We start from the raw sequence: 20,146 nt of genomic DNA on the forward strand, positions 1-20,146 counted from the left end.
TCACAAGCATTTTCTGCCAGGAAGCAAAACAGGACTGCTGCTTTGTTCATTCGCATACTAATGCCTAGCATGGTTTAAGCTGACAGCTGTGTTATGTCTATGTTACTGGCCATTCAGTTCAGCAAATTGGAAGGTTTACTAGCTCTAGAAAAGCCTTTAGAGTTTGCTGTGCTGGCAAACACAAGTATGTCCTCAGAGACAGATGACAGACTTTTAATAACATGTCTGAAAAATTTTTCTGAACACTACATTTATACTTTAGGGAAGAAGGGATTACCTTCTCCACTTTCTGCTACTTGGAGGCTGAGGGAAAAGTGCTTGTAAGATTATCGGTATTTCCCACAAAGAATTTTACAAAGATTTTTCTTCATTCGTGACATTTCAGAAAAATAAAAAATGAACACCCAATTACCACTAACTTACAGGACAAAACAATATTTATTCTTAAGTAGTATTTTACACTTTGCCCTAATTGCTGGGCAAGCTAGTTATAAAACATTCATTAGAAGAGAAGTTTAAATTTAGAAAATACTGTGTTCCAAACAACAAATACGAAACTTCAACACACCAAAGACTAAAGACAACATGTCCGAAAGAGACAAAGTGCAACTCATGCAATATTTTTCTTCTGCTTTTAAATTAACTCAAACTTAGCATAACTTCCTTTTGGTGATGTAGTAATGCAGACCAAGTCACTTTTCATGGTATGGAGGAGCAGAAAGCAATGACAGCAGCAAAGGCAGGCCTTGCAGTCTATCTGCTTAAAATTCACACCCTTTCACCTTGCATGTGTGTGGAAGAAGTAAGTGGAACAGAAAATCACTTCCACCTGGACCACTGCTTCTCTTTATCTGTTAAAGGCACATATATCACTCCCATCAGAGGCTTCATTTTGACACTGCCATCTTCTAGTTTGTCATACTGTTCGAGCATCTGGTTTCCCCCTGCAGGGCCAACTGGTAATATCAATCTTCCGCCAGGTTTTAACTGATCTATAAGCTGGAACACAACACAGAAATTAGAACGTAACCAGGCGCTTCAGAGAAGCTGGATCCAAAGTTTGTTACATTAGATTAACAGTTTTGCCACAATTTATCTATCTACTCTTATGAAGTAGATAACTACTTCAATTAGGAAAAATTAAAAATGCACTGAAAATGAGAGTATCACAACAACATGGTACAACAATTGGTATTACAGAAACATTCACAATAATTTCATATAATTCCAAAAGAAGGTAAAATAGTAATTGGATTAACTGGGTTGGTTGCAGTTTTAGTTTCTACATAAGAGGGGAAAAAATGTGTAAATCACAACTTATTTTTACAGTAGATGCAATCTTTTTAAACTGCCAGTTTTAACTGTTTAGTACTTACTGTGCATCAGTACAGGCCCATTGTCTACATTTTGGGGGTAACTGATCTCCCCTAAGTCCTCAGGATAAGATTTGAGATTTGTGATTTTTTTTTTTTTTAATTAATCTTCCTGGAATAATTTTAAGTGATCTACAATACACTCACTACCCAACAGCTCCTCTTTCATTCTGTGAATGGAACAGCATTTTATGAAGTTTGCCTAAAATATATGAATATGAGTAAGATAAGTGACAAGTAACTGTATGTGAGAGAAATACTTGGGTTTTTTTTCATAACTAAAGGAGGCTAATCACAGCAGTCTCAAGGAAAATTCAGTACTTCCCAGATGCCATAAAAAAAACCAACAAACCTTAATCCCTGCTACTAACAAAAGTTATAATTAAGAACTGTTTCCTTCACTTCAATAAGCTTTAAAATACCTTTGTTGGGAACACCACACGCACCCCCCAAAACAAAATTAAAAAAAAAAAAAAACACCCACAATGGCCAATGTCTGGAAATGTCTAACCTGTCTACAGCACCTCAAACCTCCAGTCCTTCATTACCCCTCATTACAATTCAGATTCTAAAAAACTTAACTGGTATCTAGCATACCAAAATCATGCTATATATTCCCATTCACGTGTAAAAGGAAGAGGAAAAAAAAGACCTTATTTTCAAGAATGGACTTCATGTATGTACATCCTAAAGTCCCTAGCTACTCTTCAGCTTCTCTAGTAAGTACTGCCCTGTATACACTCTGAAAGCTACAAACACATGGCATTGTCTGTATTTCCAGCTGAGTGTGTCTCACTCTTCCAACAGGCTCAATGCCTCAGAACGTGGGAAACAAATACTTAAATTCTGTAATTCAATGTTTGCTAAAACAAAATTCATTTATTAAATAAAATGTTCCAGTTCATTGTCGTAATAGAGGGTTGTGCAAAAGTCACTTTAAACTGTATTTATTTAAAGAGTTACTAGAACATACAACTTTTGCAAACCAACAGGAAGCCCAATGATAACAGAAACAAAACCCCCCCACAACATACAATAATACCACCCTGCCCACTGATACTCCCAACAGTGCAAGTCTACAAGGTATTTTATATATAAGTGTATGTAAAATGGTCTTTACAGCTAAGAGATTACTGAATCCCACACATAAAACATAAAGGCTTACTGCTTGGGGCACAACTGGTGCTGCGGCTCCTACATGAATCGCATCATAGGGAGCTTCTTCTGCATATCCCATTCTTCCATCTCCCACTGCAAGAAAACACTTTTTTTTTTTAACATTTTCAAAAGGAGTGGAGAAAACAGCTGATTGCTATATCTATAGGCAGATAAAAGGCTATCCTCAGATTTCAACTAAAATTCTGCTGGGCAGTAATAGCACGATGAAGTCAGTTTTTAAAATATTAACACAATTGCAAAATAGATGTAACGAAACACCTTCATATGCACATACACGCACTCATAAAAGATATGAAATTAGAAAGCATGGATTTATAACAAAAGTTCTTGGAGTCCACCCAGAAGAGACACTTAAGTATTTATATGCCCTATCATTCCAATGCAGGTGACTTTTCCTCTCGTTTACTGTCTTAGCACATATGCTTTTCCTTGCCTTGCCTTCACACACACCATTCCTAAATATAATGCAAATCATAAGTCTAAAGCATTAAATCTCAGAAGACTCCAAAGGTGAGGAAAAGACAAAGCAACTATTAACACGGACTATCACCTATAACTGCACTACCGGTTGGAATGAAAGACCACACCTACATTCATACATGAATGCAGTACCACACTAATCCCCACGCATCCCCCTTTGCCAGCAGGTCAGTCTCTCTATCCTTCCTGTGGACAACTGCTGGACTAACACGGATAGCCAGGTCAGACCTGTGGCTAAAGCTCCAGGTGGCTGTTTGGAAGATGTTAGGAGTAATTAAGGTATTCAGAGGGCTACTGATGCAGCTTCAGCTTTGGTGGAGGACTCATGGAGAAGCACCTTATTACAGATGTCTCTTACGATCCCAGTTACGCAGGATGAAAGGGGAACAGATAGAGTTTTTTAAACCACTGAAATGTAACAAACTAATCTAGACCCTGAGTTAAGTTTTGAAAGATGACATGCATGTGGCATCCACAGTATTTACAGGAAACCAACAGGAAATTCAGAGCAAGTCAGACAACCTCTCTCTGGAGTTGAAGTAGTAAATGAGGCTAAACCATCCATAAATTCACACTCTGCGAGTGCTGAAGTCCCAGTAATCAGTCAAGAAGAAAAAGCAAGGAGGCTAACGAACATAGTCCTCTGCTCAGCACAAGTAGTTGTTTGGGGTTTCTGTTCTCCTGACTGAGCTTTGACTTTTGTGCAATCACTATTATCACAAGTTAATAAAAAGGCTGAATGAGCCAAAACAAGTTCTAAGTCTCTGCCAGGGGCTGAAAATTTGTCAACTTTTTGCCTCCAACAACTCACAAGGCAGGAAAAATACATGGTGGGCATAGCAGGTTTCATTTTGTCCTCAGTGACAGGAAGAGCCACCTGGACAGTACCACCACCCTGAAGTAGCCAAGAGTGTACAGGAAGATCTGGACAGCTCCTTGAAATGATTAAAATCAGGGAGTTTGTCATCTTCCATATTAGGTCCTGAAACAAGGCCCTGCAAGGACCTTCTACACTCAAAGCTTAAGGGCTATAGGAAGAGAACATATTCTCACATATAGCTGAGAAGGTCCTTAAAGCTCAGTGACTTACTTCCTCCTATCATCAATTCTGACCAGGACAAGCTCCAACCAAGGGCCACAGGTAGCAGCTGTCAAGCAAGAACTACCAGTGCTTCAAGAGAACCCATGCCTATTGATCACCCATTCCATTAAGTCAGCTTTCATTACTGTTGCCAGTAATGAAGATGAAAGTTCCAGTATTTCCAGGGCTTAATCTCTGACTCCACCAAAGTGGGTTCTTCTGGAAAACCACCTCAATGCAGTCAAGTATGTAATTTATATTTGCTTATATATTAGTAGCACTGTACACATCCAAAGAGGAAGTAGTGATGTGTTACTGTTTCAAGTTGCTGTTCCCTCAGAGAAGGCAAATGGAGAAAGACTTCTTTAGCTCAAACATGCAGATACAGCTTTGAATTATGTTAGGTACACAGGTAGACAGACCCTCATTCCCTAAAATGCAGCAGTAGGCATTAGAAGCAGTGATCTCCAGTACTGCTGGCAAAAGATCGATAAGTTGAAGAAACAGCTGAGAAAGAAACTGCTAAGTTGTCTTCTGAAGAAGAACGCATGTATTCTGAGACTTAAATGCACATTGTGTGCTGTCCAGAGAAGTCCAAATGTGACTTCCGCACGTCTTATCACACTGACAGCAGTAAAAAGGACCCAAAACAGCTAAACCTTTTTCTCTGAGAATCAATAGTTCAAACCAAAGCTACCACCTTCAGAATCAGCACACACCCACCAAAAAAAAAAATAAAAAAAAATCATAGTCCTTTATATGCATCAAGCACAGCATGGCTCTTCCCTTTTAATATCCACAAAAATTCTCCTGGCTACAACAGTCAGGTATATATCCACCCACAATGGGAACACACTTTTAGATATCCAGAAGATTTAAAAAAAAAAGTTAACTCAGCATTCATATATGCAATGTGATACAAATTATTATATTATTCAATGTCCAAGGGGAAACAGCAGCCCAAATTTTGAGCTTGTGCTTACATCCTGAATAACATCACCTGTCCTACTCAGATCTCCAGTTACATGCAGCCTGTTAACGAAGTAATCACAGTGGTGGGTGGCAGGTGGTGATGAAGGGGGAAGTAATGTCAGGACTTTCTGACATAAAAGGGTTTTGTAGCTTGTTTTTAAAAGTAGACCTGATCTGCTGATCATGGTACTCAAGCCTTCAGCTTCTCTATGCAGACCTGTGTCGCTCAGTTGTAGCATAAGCACAGAAACAGAAGAAAACTGCTTCACTGTGATTAGAATACCCTCATCCCCTCTGGCTATGTCTGCATCAGCAAATAGTGCAGTACAATAGAAGCAGATCTGTACAGCAAAACAGTTTTTGCTGAGAACCTGATGTCTGTGCAGCATATGCATTTCAGAATGATTGCTCTGGTCTAGCTCTAGTCTTCGTGGTTTAATGTGTGTTAACATATCAAATATTTAGTTGATTCTCAGAGCACATAATCCAGTCTTGTTTCATGCAAAAGGAATCAAAGCTTGTGCACTCCAGGCATACTCTCATGTGAGCCAAAGTATGGTAAGTGGAAGCAGTTGAGAGACTGACCTCAAAGGCACCCTCCTGACTTTAAAAACAAAACAAAACAAAAAGAACAAACCAAACAAACCACACACCCAAAAAAGGCAAACCCCCCGCCCCCCAACTAATATAGAGATACCTTAAGTATACCTATTCCCAAGTTCTCAGTGCGGTTCTACTTCTGAGACACCTCAAAATCATGTTGATGTTTCTAAAATGCACTTATGGCATATCTGAGGTGTGACAAAGCAATGGAGACTGTTTGAAGCACACTTTGGAAAAGCCAGCAACTGACTTACCTAGTCTTAATTCATACAGTTCCTATTGCCAATCAACCCTGGGTTTTCAGGGGTGTTTATTGGTGTGTTGGGGACAAGGATGTTTGGGGTTGCTTATTTGTTTTGTTTTAAAAAACAGCTCTGTCTGGATTCTAGCTCCACACTAAAGAGCTCCCAGAAATCCAGCACAGCTGAAACATTCTTCTCCACCTAATTCACAAAAGTGCTACTCATCCATCTGTACTTTTTAAAAATTTACCTCACAACAAAACTATTCAGAAGTCTCTTAGTCATCCTGCTACACAGTCAAACATAATGTAGATGATGCTTACTTAGAACTCTAGACTCCCAAAAGCATCAGAGTTTGTTCCAGGTACAACCAGAAGCATAAGTCCAAATTGCTCTTGTACAGCAACAACGGAAGTTATCCCCCCATTTCCCACTCTACAGCCCCAACAGTCTCAGTATAACTTATTTTCAAAAAAAGTTTAAGGTGTAAGTGTTCTCAGTGCATTTTATACACGTGTACAAGTACATGTGTTGATTTGCTTATGTAAAAAAGATTTAGAAACCTCACTCATTTAGAAAAAAAGACCAAGAATCAAAATTATAATTAAGGTAAGAGCCAAACATCATATAATAATAATTTTTCCAAGCGCTCTTGTAAGAAGCCTCAAAAAATCATTCAAACCTTCAACTTTTCAAACTTAACAGATAGAATGATAATGAAGGGAATACTTTCCTCCTGCCTGCTTTGCATCTTCTAAAAAAAAAAAAAAAAAGGAGCATCTTTTCTTTTAGTCAAAAAAACAATCCAGTGTCCTTGTGTTTATTTTAGCATTATTTCCTCTCAGTAACTCTGACTGAATTACAGTAGTTTGGTGAAAATTAATCACTTCCCTAACATACAAATACTGTTAATTTTCAAAACAAGTGAAATAAACTTCAGTGATGCATACTGCCAATCTAACACTTTTTGCACTCTACTCCCTGCATGTAGCTTTCTCAACTACTATATCAGAAGTATGAAGGCTTTGTTAAAATGCTCACATTTAGATGACAGTACATTTATTCACGAAAAACTGTGCATTCAAACCCAATTTTAAATAGCAAATTTAACATGACAGACCTTCAGCATGTATTTTCACCAGAAAACACTTCCCCATTAAGCTTCTCTAATAGAATGATTACATATTCTTTGAAATTACCAGAAGTCATATTCTCAAAACTGTGTGAAGATATTTTTCAAAGGCCTAAAGATGACTTGGATTTTAAAATTTTCATTTGGCTCTTCTTCCTTTGGTTTAACTTCTTAAATTAGAATTTTTAATCACATCCAATTCCAGTCATTTTTAACCAGCTGCTAGAAAGAATATCAGTGCAATTAGTAAGTATATCAGTCTGATGCTCACCAATCAGTTTCACTCTTCCTGAAGACAGCAATGTGGGATCATCTTTTTTGACATTATTTATTGAGTCATCTACTAGTTCTTTGATATGATCAATTCCTACAACTTGTCCTTTGGGACCAACCTGGAATAAAAATATACAGTTGAATAATTTCTGCTAGATTTATTTATAGAATGAGTATTTCTATCTCCTGAATCCATTTCTCTAAAATAAAAACAAAAACAGTAAAGTGGTAGTATATTTTTCCCAATGTTATTAAAACTACTGCTTGGAATGACACATCTTGACTGCTAGAAGTAACTGGTAATTAAAGTTTCTCAGTAGTGTCTTATCAATGCTTGTTATAGTCATCTTTTTGAGATGCAATTCAGTTAAGCTATACTATTAGTAGAGATTTCTTCTCTGAATTTTTAGAAGTTAAATTTGATCATGAGTGTTTGCATTACCTGCAACAGAAAATTAACAGCTTCAAGGACAAAGACTAGAACTAATCTCCTCTCATGTTGAATAAACTTAAAGATTAAGGTTTTTCTAGACGAGACCTTACTTCAAGGAAAATAGTAACTTAGAACTAAATGCATGACTTCTCTCAAGAGTTCTATTCTCTCAGAAGCAAATGCATCAATTAACAGTCAGGAATAAACTACCTTCTACCTACCCCTGCATTCATGAATCTACTTTCATATTTACAGCTCTCTTCCACAGGAAGAGTGGAACTTTTGAGAGCTCGTAACTCACAAAAGGTCACAAAAGATCTGTGTACTCTTAGGGGGGTAAAAGGCCTACTAACAAAAAAATTCTCCATTACAGGTACTTCTTCTAGAATTGTGTCTTTACTCCAGAAAAAATTATTCCTATTTTGGAGAGAGGAGATAGAATCCAAATCCTAAAATCTGACCATTTTTAACAGAATCCTCCTCAAAGAACACAATGGCCGAAGAGCACATCCTAGCAGCCCATGTTGTCATACAACTTTGTATTTGGACACATTTGAATGCATTGGTTATGTTTCTGTATCTTACATTTTAATGATGCTAAGACATGGAAAATTAAAAACTGGTTACCATGGGGATTTTCTTCTATTTTATTATGAACAAATACATTCAAAACATCAGAAGAGCAGTGTTATCTCTTCTTTTTCAAGTGGAAGACCACCAGCCTAGCCTTTGAAACAGAGCAAAACACACAGCAAGTTTTCACTACAACCACAGGTTGCTATTTGGAGTAATGCCTGGCAGTCAGTTGTACCACAAGCTGGCAAAAGGTCCAGTGTAGTCCAGCAAAGGGTAACATTACAGAAATTAGAATTTAGCAAAACAGTCGTAGCATGAAATAGCCTGATATAAAGATAAGTAAGAGAACCTCCTGCTGCTGTCATAGTCTGTTAAGCCATTTCTGAGTCCTCATCAATGACATCTGTCTATTACCCTGGAACTTTGAAGTGTGTGCAATTGAGACTATAGCAAAATGGCACAATTTTGGAGATCTCCATGGTCTGTTTGGAATAAAAATATACCCCACTTTCTATAGTGCCAGTACTTACAGGATGAAAACTACAATTCATTTCATTTGCCAGCAACCTTTAAAAGCAAATAAACTTATTTAAGTTTGTATGCTATGTAGATAAGTTTATCACAGCAGTTTAACATGGAAACCCAAACAACAATCTTAAAGATGCTCTACTAGTCTAAGTAAACATAAAGCTTTCCCAGAAGTACCACAAATGAGATTATCATCATAGGAGCAAAGCTGTCACGACATCAATGTGCACTCAGGTACTTGTGCCACAAATGTGAGCTATTCATTCTAGATCTTAGGAAGACTGAGAAGAAACATCCACATGATCCAGTAAGCATATCCCAAATTTTTTTTTAGCAAAACACTTATACCATCATTCCCCATAATATACTTCTTTCAAGCTTTTGTTACTGTTAGAAAAGAACTTTACAGAGGAAGTCAGCGCAGTACATATTTTCTTATCTACATTCATTCAAGTGGATGAAGCAAGATCCCTACTGCACAGTAGTGATGCTATCAAGCAGAACAAAAACATTTGTCCAAAGTTGCACAAAACACATGTCTGTAAGGCATTCCACAGCATACCACCAAGGAGGATTCAGAAGATGAACATGGCATTCATATGCAATAAAAACGTAGTGTGATTAACCTCAGCAAAACTGGAAAGATATTTCCTTTTTGTGGTAATTCTGACTTCCCTGCAGATGTTTTCAGGTTTTCTTATACAGCTGTTTTAAAATAAAAAAGTGCACATCTTATCACATGTGCTACTGAAAATGGCTATTCCTCTATGCATTCATAACTTTCTAGCAAGAAATATGCATAACTTTGACAAAAGTTTTAACACTTGTGGGATTGGAGTTCCCATGCATGCTACTAGCACTTGATTATTGACTACAAAGTTAGACCAACAATAATAGGTAGAAAGTTGAGTAAGTGATGCTTAAGATTTCCTCTAAGCTCCATGTTGGTTAGCTTATTTCAACTACAATTTTTATTTTTTAATTTTGCAGCTAGCACTCAGAAAACCTAAATACTTTTTCTAGTGCATTGCTCAGTCCTAAACATTCTTACCTAATTCTTAACACAGGAAACCAAAAGTAATGGCAGACTCAACAGATAAGTTCTTGAAAAGAGAAAATTAAGTAGCAAAAAACGCATATAAGAATTTATCATATGCATCACCATATTCCAAATTAACTTCACAGAAAGACACATACACACAAAAAAAATCTAGTTGGCAGTTTAATGATGGTCTCAGTTATAAAGCAATGATAAAGTCCTGGAATGGAGAAGGAAGAACTGATTATATTCCAGTACATAAATTAGTCTAACAGTACTTTAGTTACAGCCATCATAAAAAAAAAAACCTTTTTCATCTTTTTTTCCTAATGTAAGATAGGGTGGAACCACAGAGAATTCCTTACTCACAGGTTGAACACCACACAGGTTAAATTACTTGGAGAAGGTGTAAAAAGAATATAAATTAATACCTAGCTTAGAAAAGATTAAATGGATATTTATAGTGATGCTCATGCAATACAGTAACAAGAAAAAAAGTTAAATTCAAAGACAATTCATATACATACAAAATATTTGCCTGTGAAAACAGGATTCTTTCAGGTCACACTAAGCTCTCAGCAGGAAGACATGACATTTGATCACAATGAGAACATTCATAGCCACACAAGAGAATGTAAAAATTGGGCTGGGCAAGACAAACTCTTCTTTACTTCAACCTCTAAAGCAACCTCTAAAATGTAATCAAGGAAGAACAGCTTCCCTTCTAGGCAGTTTCTTCACCATCACACAATTTACTGGACCCTTTAACTCAACCATCTATTATAAGCTCAGGTAAGAAATGGGCCCTAATCACACCCAGGAGAGTAAATTATTTTCTCTATAATCTACATCAGTCCACTGTACAAAGGATGTTTTTTCACTCCTTTAATTCATAGTTATGCTACAGTTAAAGCAGCTCTAATGGTCAAGTGACTAAACTAAGTATCTCACCATTCGTGAAAAGCATGCTGTAAGGATTCCACTTCCAGATCCTACATCAAGTGCTTTGGCTCCTTCATGTAACTGATCAGACAGAAGTTCAAGAGCATATGCATGCTAAGAGAAGATGACAGAGACAGAAAATTTCAAAATACTTTTAAGTGTTTATTTTACCTAATATAAGTTCATTTCTTTAGTGATTTTGGGCAATGCCCTGAGGATTTGTGTAAGAAGTTTCAGAATTATTTTCTATTACAAAAAAAGGGGTGGAGGGGAGTTAACTACATCATATAATCATTGTTATTTCATTGACTTCAACAAATTGTGTGTATGTATATATATTTTTTTTTAAGTATACATAGATATAAACTCATCTGACCATTCAAGCTTCTAGCACACATTCAATTTATATATAGTTATTGGGAGAGAGACCATAAATCAATTTAATTCTCTTCAGGTCTGGTGGCTTTTACTGTTCCAGGCCCATAAAGAATTTAGCTTATCATGATGCTATATACATTGGAATAAGCTAGGACAGAGGCTAGCTAGGAAGAAGGCAGCTCTGGAACATCAAGGAAAATGGCTATTAAAACTACCTCTTGTATTACCTGCACACTTGCTAAATCAAAGAGTAGGAAAAAGTTGTCTTTTACAAAGGCAGATAGCCAGGCTCATATGAAATGCAGTAGTCTACAGACACACTTCATGAGCTGTTTTGCTTTCCTATATGGTGGACCAATACATAAACTAATCTCAGGTCACACACTGAAAGAAACAATTCATTCTTTATTGTTTCAGAGGTATGCATTACCACACTCTTATGGCTTCATCCATCACATCTAGAAATCAGAAATACTTAGAACATATATTGTCAGAACATTTATTGTTAACATTTGCTTAGAGGATACATTTCCTTTTTGCTTTAACACTTCATATAGAGCTAAGGATAGGATAATTCAAAGATAATGACTTAGGTGAGTAAAAATTTTGAAAACATAATTAATACTTATTTTCTTACTTAGCCACAGTATTTCTTTCCCTGTCTTTCCTTGAATAAAATCGTTATCATTTCTACACAAAAATCCTGATTTTTTTTTATATTGACAACTAGGTAAATTCTAACCCAACTAAGTAGTTTTTAGTCAGAAAGCCCAGACTTTTACTGTGTTTTGACACTGTCCAAACATTGCGAGGACAAAATATATGCTTCTAGTCACTCTTCATCTCAAATAAAGAAACATAGATCTAGCACAGAGATAATTTTTCTATGTACTGACATCCCCTCATAATGCTCAGTCACGAACTCCCTGGTCTCAAATCACCTGACAAAAAAATCTGCACCTCAGTACAACGTTTTTGGTTTTTGGTTTTTTTTTTTTTTTGTCCTGTCCAAAGAATTAAAGGCATTACAGCAATACCATACCATAGAAATCACTGTTATGCACTCGTGAATTCTTACCTTTTATAAATCAGAGTCAGAGTAATTTAGGTTGGAAAGGATCTCTGGAAATCCTGTGGTCCAGCCCGCTTTCAACACAGAGGCATTTTAAATTAGGCTGCTTAGAGTCCTGTCCAGTCAGCTTCTTTGTATATCAAAGAACAGAATTTCCACATACTGTGAAACTTGTTCCAGGGCTTAACTACCCTCAATGGAATTTTTTTTTTCACCATAGAAACTAATCAGAATTTCCCATGTAGCATTTTTTTGACCACTACCCCTCATCCTATCACTGTGCATCTCCAGGAAATCTGGCTCAATCTTCTCTCTACCCTCCCACTAGGCAGTTCACAACAGCATCACTGCAATCAACTTGTTCATTAAATCTGCTAGTATAAATATTTCATTTCAGAAGCATTTAGATGTTTATAAAATCACCTGTACTAATCACGTAAGTTTAAAGCTTACCATATGTGGAGCACTGATTGTTGCTTGGAAACCTGTAAAACAAGAGAATGGAAGAACATGTTGATTGTTGTTCAGATATTGACCTTACAATCTTTATTACCTTGACTGTAAAATGCAATACCTTAATCGCTGCCATCATTCAGGGCACTATACACACTCCCCCCACAATGGTTACATTGATACTCTTACTTCAGAAGTGAGTTAAAGTACAATATCTGAAAGCTATGCCATGTCAACTTTGGACAAGGGGGAGGAAAAAAAAAGTTCTATCCTTGACCTCTGTTACAATCCCCATTTTGTCACTATATTGCCTTAGCTTGATCAAGTACGTTGAATTCGGAAGAGTAATGAGTCCCAGAATAATGTAACGCCTTTTTCACTCTGTCCCTATGTAAGAACCTGGATTTGTTAGTCTGTCATGGTGAGGACCATAGAACTTCTGGAGACAATAACCTAACCTATTTTGCAAACAGTACATACCTATGAGAAAACATGAAGGAACACTCACCTACATTTGTTTCTATGGAGATATATCAGCTTTTGATTATGTACCTTAAAATATTTTTGAATTTTCTTATATAACTAATAAAAATCCTATTACAATTCATAATTCTCACCACCCACTATTAAAGAAAAAAAAAATCAAGAATTCTCCTATACATATAATAGAATCCCATTGCAATTCATAGTTCTCACCACCCACTATTAAAGAAGAAAAAAAAAAAAAATCAAGAAAAAAGAAATTGGTACATTTGTATAATTCATTCTCCTGCCTTGAAAAGATAAAACTGGGATCTGGATGGGAAACAACTGTCCTATCAGCAGTTAAGGATTCCCATTTAAGCCTATTTTCATATTAAAAAAAGCCCTCATGTAAAAGTTTAAGGAACTCCACATTGATCTCAACTGAATCATTTCTGTAAAGAGAGACTGTTTCTGACATAAACTGGACACAAATGATTTTTAAGTATTTAAACATCAGCTGCATGACCACAAATTGCTGTGGTTTAAAAAATAAATACATATTTACATGTATTAATATTGATTAAAGGACATTCATCAGTTTGACATATCCAAGTATGCAAATTGCATTCTATTATGAATTGAAGCTTAGTTAAAAGGTATTGAATAAAGTGATAAAGAAGTAAACACACTTCCAAATTTTAAAAATTATGTTCACATTCTTAACATATATCTGATAAAGGCAGTCACAGTTATGCAAATTAGAATGATCTCAGTCATTTTTGCAAGATGCTCTTACCTATAGACTGTGGAGAATCCATGTAAGGGTTGTATTTTGCATAGTGGCAACGGTCTGTAGCCAGCATTACTTCAAATACCTTGTCTGATTTGATTATTCCATTTTCTATAAATAAACAAATAAAACTGAAGGCATTCTTTCTCTTCTGCAATGCAACAGCATGTGAAATACATGAATGTATTCCCAATATTGTGACAAATCATGCTATCTTACCCTCTCCAAAACTCTAAACCTCGTCACACTAGAATTTAGCTGTGGTCCACAGATCAAACAACGCTTAAGACAGTGAACTTTGAACAAGACTTTCCCAGCAGTTACAGATGCTTTTCTGAAACAGTAGAGACCATTTGCAAAGATCTATCCCCTAGAAAAACTCAGCTTCATGCACACCTTTGATATTCCTGAAAACATAGTCAGTAAGAAACTGATATTACTCTACACAGCAAACAAGATATACTTCATATTTCCAAGAAGCTATGTAAGTGAGTAATTTTGGAAAAGTATACAAAAGCAGGTTAGAAATGTAAAGTTGCAGCATCCTCGCTGAGTATTTTATTTTCAAGAACTGTTTCTCTTTTGTGTTGGCAAAAGAAAAAAATCCTTTTGTACAGAAACTCCTACAGAATCAGAATTCTTATGCTGAGGCAGACTGAGGCCAAAGAGTTTTTATATCAAAACACTCTGAACCTTTGTTCATTTTTCAAAATAAAATGTAAATGCACATGCATGTAAAATGGCAGAAGCACAGTGCAGTGCAGCCATTTTTCCTTGCTATGTTATTGAAGTGTTTTTTAACATTGATAATTCTTTTTTAAAATTATGAAGATTTGAGTTACAGAAAACAAACGCAAGAAATCAATCACTTATATTAAAAGATACAGTATAAACTAAAAATAACTGAAATTCCAAGAACAGATTGCTTCATTGAACTACTTACTCTAAGAAGGACTTCTTTAGAAAATTATACTTAAAAGGAAAAAAACAGATAATTTGACTGCTTTTAAAATCTAAGTCAAAATGCAGTAACATAAAAATCAGATTAAGGAGCTTTTGTAAGATTGTGCTAACTTCTGCAGAGGCTTCCCTGACTGTTTGCAGTGTGCTCCTAACTATCCTTATCAATCATGGGATTTTCTTTTAGTTTATTGTTGTTTGTTGGGTTTTTTTCTTACCTATTACCTGTGTCCAGGATTTAATTATCCTATATAAGAGAGGCTTGAATTCAGAAAGCAAAATAACCCCCCAAAACATTTTGCTTTTTGGTCTGAAGACAAAGTATCAAATTGAACTGCAAGAGGAATATACTACCAAATTATTAAGGAAAAGAGCAATTCTTTAAAAAAATAAATTATTAGTAGCTACTAATATTCTACAAATTCTAAGCATTTAGGATGTTCTCATTCAGCAAACGCTCATGAGATTTACTGACTGTTGTACTGTTTTTGATTAGTGTAATCTGTTTCATCAGTAAATAAGTTAAGCAAGTTATCCATACTCAGAGTCCCCAGCAGAACCAGGGGCAGAAGCTTGTGTCTCAGCAGTGTACTTCAACTATTGAATAACAGTCCCTCTTCGTAAAATATACACCCTCTTGGGTATGAATGTGGATTTCCAGGGCATCTTATTATCCCACCATAGATTAAGTTTGCTTTTCAAATTCACTTATTATACAATGGAGAACACCAGAGTCCAAAAATAATGAATTCTTAGAATACTAGTGCTATGCAGTCCTAAGTAAAAACAGGAACAAATTTTAGGTGGAAATTAATAAAGCAATCAAGCCCTAAACAGTAAAGTCACTATTGAATTTGTAGGAATTTTTTTCTGCATTGATAACAAAAAGAATTTTTCTTAGTCTCATGGTTGAATATAGAGAATGAATATAGAGAAACACAGCAACTACAAGATACTGAACTCCAATGAAAGTCATTTCCTTCCTGCAGCAGCCAGTCTTAAGATGACCAACTGCCAGGATCTTAATTCTGTCTGGAATAAATCTCTACCAGATTCTGAACTGAAGTCCAGAAAACAAGTATATGCCCTAAAAGAGCCAATAATAAAAATTTATATTACAAAAAAGACGGTCTAATTTCATGCTATCTCTAAGTGTCAAAAAAACAAGACAAGATAGTGAGTTATTTATTAATAAAATGTCAATGCAAAACATTTTCTAAATCTTAAGAGAAAGCTACACAACTAAATATATATAGGTTGATTATCCTTTCCAATAATGTGCACAGAAGACTCTCCTTGAGACTGCTGGGTTTCCAGACTCTGATAATCAGCACTGCAAACAAATCAGATATTAAATTATAAAGTGTTTACAAGCATAGGCTAATAAACACACACACACACACTAGTTTACAGTTTAAAATCAAAAGTAAACTCTATTAGTTATATCAGCTCAACTCCTAAGTTTCAAAGGGCAGAAGCCGAAAAGTAACCACTTCAGAGTGGAGCATGGCCTGCGGAGTTCAAGAGTTACTCTGTGCAGAGGCTGCGGCAATGACAACTTGACATAATTGGAGCATGTTTTGAAAACTCACTCTGGTCTGCTGCTTTTCCACAAATAACACCATGAAAACAGGAAACTGCTCACAGAGCAGTCCTTGGATTTAAAGGTGGAAATATACCACTGTTGAATGTAACCTGGGAAACTGGGCAGTTGGCTGTCACAGTGAGGAAAAAAGAGCTAAAGTCTGAAAAGACACCACGGACTGGCAACAAGTAAATGGCCTATCTTTTTATTTAGCCACAAATACATTACTGAATTGCTTATCTTTCAGAGAACTGCCTACATCACTGATGGTATCCTGACTGTTGATCAAACAAGTTTCCAACCAAACCATAAAATATTAGCAGTCAACATTTACATCAACACTAGCTTCAGATCAGAAAAAGGATGTCTCATTGCCACATGATAAAATCCAGCACACAAGCTTACTCTATAAACAGCTACTCGATCACCTCCTGTTGCTGATTTTACATAAACAAAATGCTCATCCAGAGTACTGTGAGAAAAAAAACCATGTACTGTGAGACTATTTCAGCATCCACATAGTTCAGTTTCTCCCCAGACTACTGTCTCCATAACCACTGCAGAGTGCTTCACTTACGGAGATGACTTTTCAGCAAAACGGTGATATTTTCAAATCATACAGAGGTCTTAAAGCATGATGCAAAGAACATATAGCTCTATACTACAAAAGATTAAATCAAGTAGATTAACATGACTAAGTGACAACTAACAGTTTGTCAGATGTCTCCATCTGACCCACACAAAACAGCTAGTAACTTTCAAGAGGAAAGTGGACTGGAACAGAATCACATCTTTATTTTCAGGCAACATTAAGTTAGTTGGTTTTAAGCAGCTGATCAACTGATGTTTTTAGGGTCAGGTCTTTTTGTGCAGGGAGAGGAAGGAAAAAGATGGGAAAGAAAGCAATTCAGTTAACAGAATTTTATTTAAGTAACAAGCATAGGAAGATGTCACTGTAAGCCATGAACACAAAGAAAGCGCTTTGAACAAGAAGTGATGGATCAGCATCCCAAGATCCAATAAAGGACACTTGACCCCAAAATACACAAAGCTCACTGTGCTAAAGAAACTGAAAATAGGTCTTTGCAAAAGGGTATTTTTTAAACCACTCATAGATACAAACCTCTTGTGCTTTGCTGATTAATTTAAGAGTATCTGCCTCAAACATTCAGCTGCCTGTTTGTTATCGCTGTGATTTGGATTCACAATAATACATGACTCAAGCAGAATGTTGCATATGGCTAACTGCAAGGAATCAGTTGAGAGTCTGCTGTTCAGAGACACAACGACAGAAAGACTAAGTAAGGGTCCATCAGAACTAATCTTAGAGTCCAGAAATGAAACACAAAGATCAAATCCCATGACAATCACAAAGAAGCAGAAATTAGAAAGAAAATAATTTAAACAAACAACAAAAAAAATTAGCATCTAAATGCTATTCAAAACATGCAGAAGTAAAAGCACATGGGAACATAAAGCTAGACTCAACACAAACAACTAGTATACAGCTTCAAGACTCAGTTAAATACAAACTTACCTTCCAAAATTTCACTTCTACTTTACGGGTGTACTCCTTCCCTATTTAATAACAATCACCTTGAAAAACAACCTGTCCATTTTGGTATAATGGATAAGAACCTTCTATTAATTTTCATGGATCTGAAAGTCTGCAGATAATGAATTTAGACATATTTAACCACAGCTGTATTGCTCTTTCATAATGTAGGCCAATGCTGCAAAGTTGGTATTAACTATTTTCTTCACTGGGGGTGGAGAAAGGCATGCTAGTTCTTTGCTCATAGTCCTACAGTGCATATCTTTATCAGAAAAGCTGGCCATAATGTACTTGCATTTATTGACATGATTATGCTGATTTCATCTAAATCTGTATCAGCAGCTCATTGAAGAAACTTTTGGAAGCACATGAAAGAAGAAAGTGACTATAAGATTGGGTTCTGGCTGCAAGAACACAGAACTGCACTTTCCAATAAACTTTAATGCCTGCATGCAGATGAGGGAGACTTCATCTCTGAGCACACCTTGATCCCTCTACATTTGAGAGCGTTGAACTTCACTGACAAATCACATGGAGTGTCAAAACTGAACAGTTCAGTACAAACTGCCAACAACCATCAGTAATAACTAAAACCTGTTACAGAGGTTAAGATAAACCTAGCTGGATAGAACTAGATATAGATAAACAACTCCTCACAGTAAGGCCTGAGGCAAGACTACTTCAACAGCTTTGGCAGATCTTTAAAGACAGATGCTGCACATCTTACACCTTACTGAGCAGATTCCATGCAACCACTTTGCTGATGTTTTCAGAAAAGCCAATGCTGTCAAGACCAGCAGCCAGACCACATAAAGTCTGTTGTTATCACAAAATCACAGAATCATTAAGGTTGGAAAAGACCTTTAAAATCATCAAGTCCAACCATTAACCCAACACCACCATGCCCACTAAACCATGTCCCAAAGTGCCACGTCCACATGTTTTTTGAACGCTTCCAGAGATGGTGACTCCACCACCTCCCTGGGCAGGCTGTTCCAATGCTTGACCACTCTCGCCGTAAAGAAAGTTTTCCTAATATCTAGTCTAAACCTCCCCTGGCGCAACTTGAGGCCATTTCCTCTCGTCCTATCGCTAGTTACTTGGGAGAAGAGACCAACACCCACCTCGCCACAATCCCCTTTCGGGTAGTTGTAGAGAGCGATGAGGTCTCCCCTCAGCCTCCTCTTCTCCAGACTGAACAAGCCCAGTTCCCTCAGCTGCTCCTCATAAGACTTGTGCTCCAGACCCCTCACCAGCTTCGCTGCCCTTCTCTGGACACGCTCCAGCACCTCAACGTCCTTCCTGTAGTGAGGGGCCCAGGTTTATGAATGTGCTTTATGAAGGGGTAGTGAGGGGCCTAGGTTTATGAAGGTGGTTTCATTCAAACAGGCACTAGTACTATGCAAAAGCTAAGGACGATCAAAAGATCCCGATTCTTAGGACAAAATGACACAAACCTGTCATACTAGCAGAGGTAAGGAAGAATTTCTAAAGTTATATTTGACCATTTCTTTTAGATTTTGACACTGCATGCATTTACAACTATTTTGTGCTCGAGTCCACTGTTGCAGCATTCAGGTTCTGAAGTCTTAAAATGTACCTCACAAGTCAACCACTCCTGAAGAGATGTCATTTCAAAAATTTACTGGTCTCAAGCTCTGGAAGTATACTCCAGTTTTGTGAAAATTTGGTAATTTAAATCAAAATTCAAAACATTAATAAAATGAACCTCATCTTGTAACAGTCTTAAGAAAACTTTTCACTTAGAAAAGTGTTATGATAACACTAACAAACATGACTTTAAGGTATTATATTCACAGAAACAATAATTCAAAAGAACACAAAATTTATGCATTTCTTTCTGAGCTTACTAACAGCTCTTAGTACTACATCAGGATAAAAGAAGTAGCATTGAAAGAAAAGCTTGGAGCTATATTGAAACTAAAGCATATGAGATCCCTCTTTTTAACATGCTCACAAGCAACAGTAATCACCTGTAAGGGTCAGACTTGCAAAATTATTTCCATTTCACTTT

At 36.5% G+C, this 20,146-nt stretch overlaps 1 protein-coding gene across 3 annotated transcripts in view; it reads right to left on the reverse strand.

The window, feature by feature from the left end:
* Nucleotides 1-819: 819 nt before the first annotated feature.
* PCMT1 (protein-L-isoaspartate (D-aspartate) O-methyltransferase) overlaps nt 820-20,146 on the reverse strand; it is a gene marked incomplete at both ends in the record, with an annotated part of 28,155 nt that continues 8,828 nt past the window's right edge. Inside the window, 6 exons of one of the 3 annotated variants that reach the window (XM_081997035.1) lie at nt 820-999; nt 2,539-2,624; nt 7,334-7,454; nt 10,863-10,967; nt 12,757-12,788; nt 14,018-14,122. In XM_081997035.1, coding sequence (XP_081853161.1) covers nt 820-999; nt 2,539-2,624; nt 7,334-7,454; nt 10,863-10,967; nt 12,757-12,788; nt 14,018-14,122 — 629 coding nt within the window. The remainder of the gene's footprint in view (nt 1,000-2,538; nt 2,625-7,333; nt 7,455-10,862; nt 10,968-12,756; nt 12,789-14,017; nt 14,123-20,146) is intronic. The other 2 variants (XM_081997037.1, XM_081997036.1) reach the window with 2 other exon arrangements.

This window comes from Phaethon aethereus (assembly GCF_964289735.1).
Source record: "Phaethon aethereus genome assembly, chromosome: 3".
NCBI lineage: Eukaryota > Metazoa > Chordata > Aves > Phaethontiformes > Phaethontidae > Phaethon > Phaethon aethereus.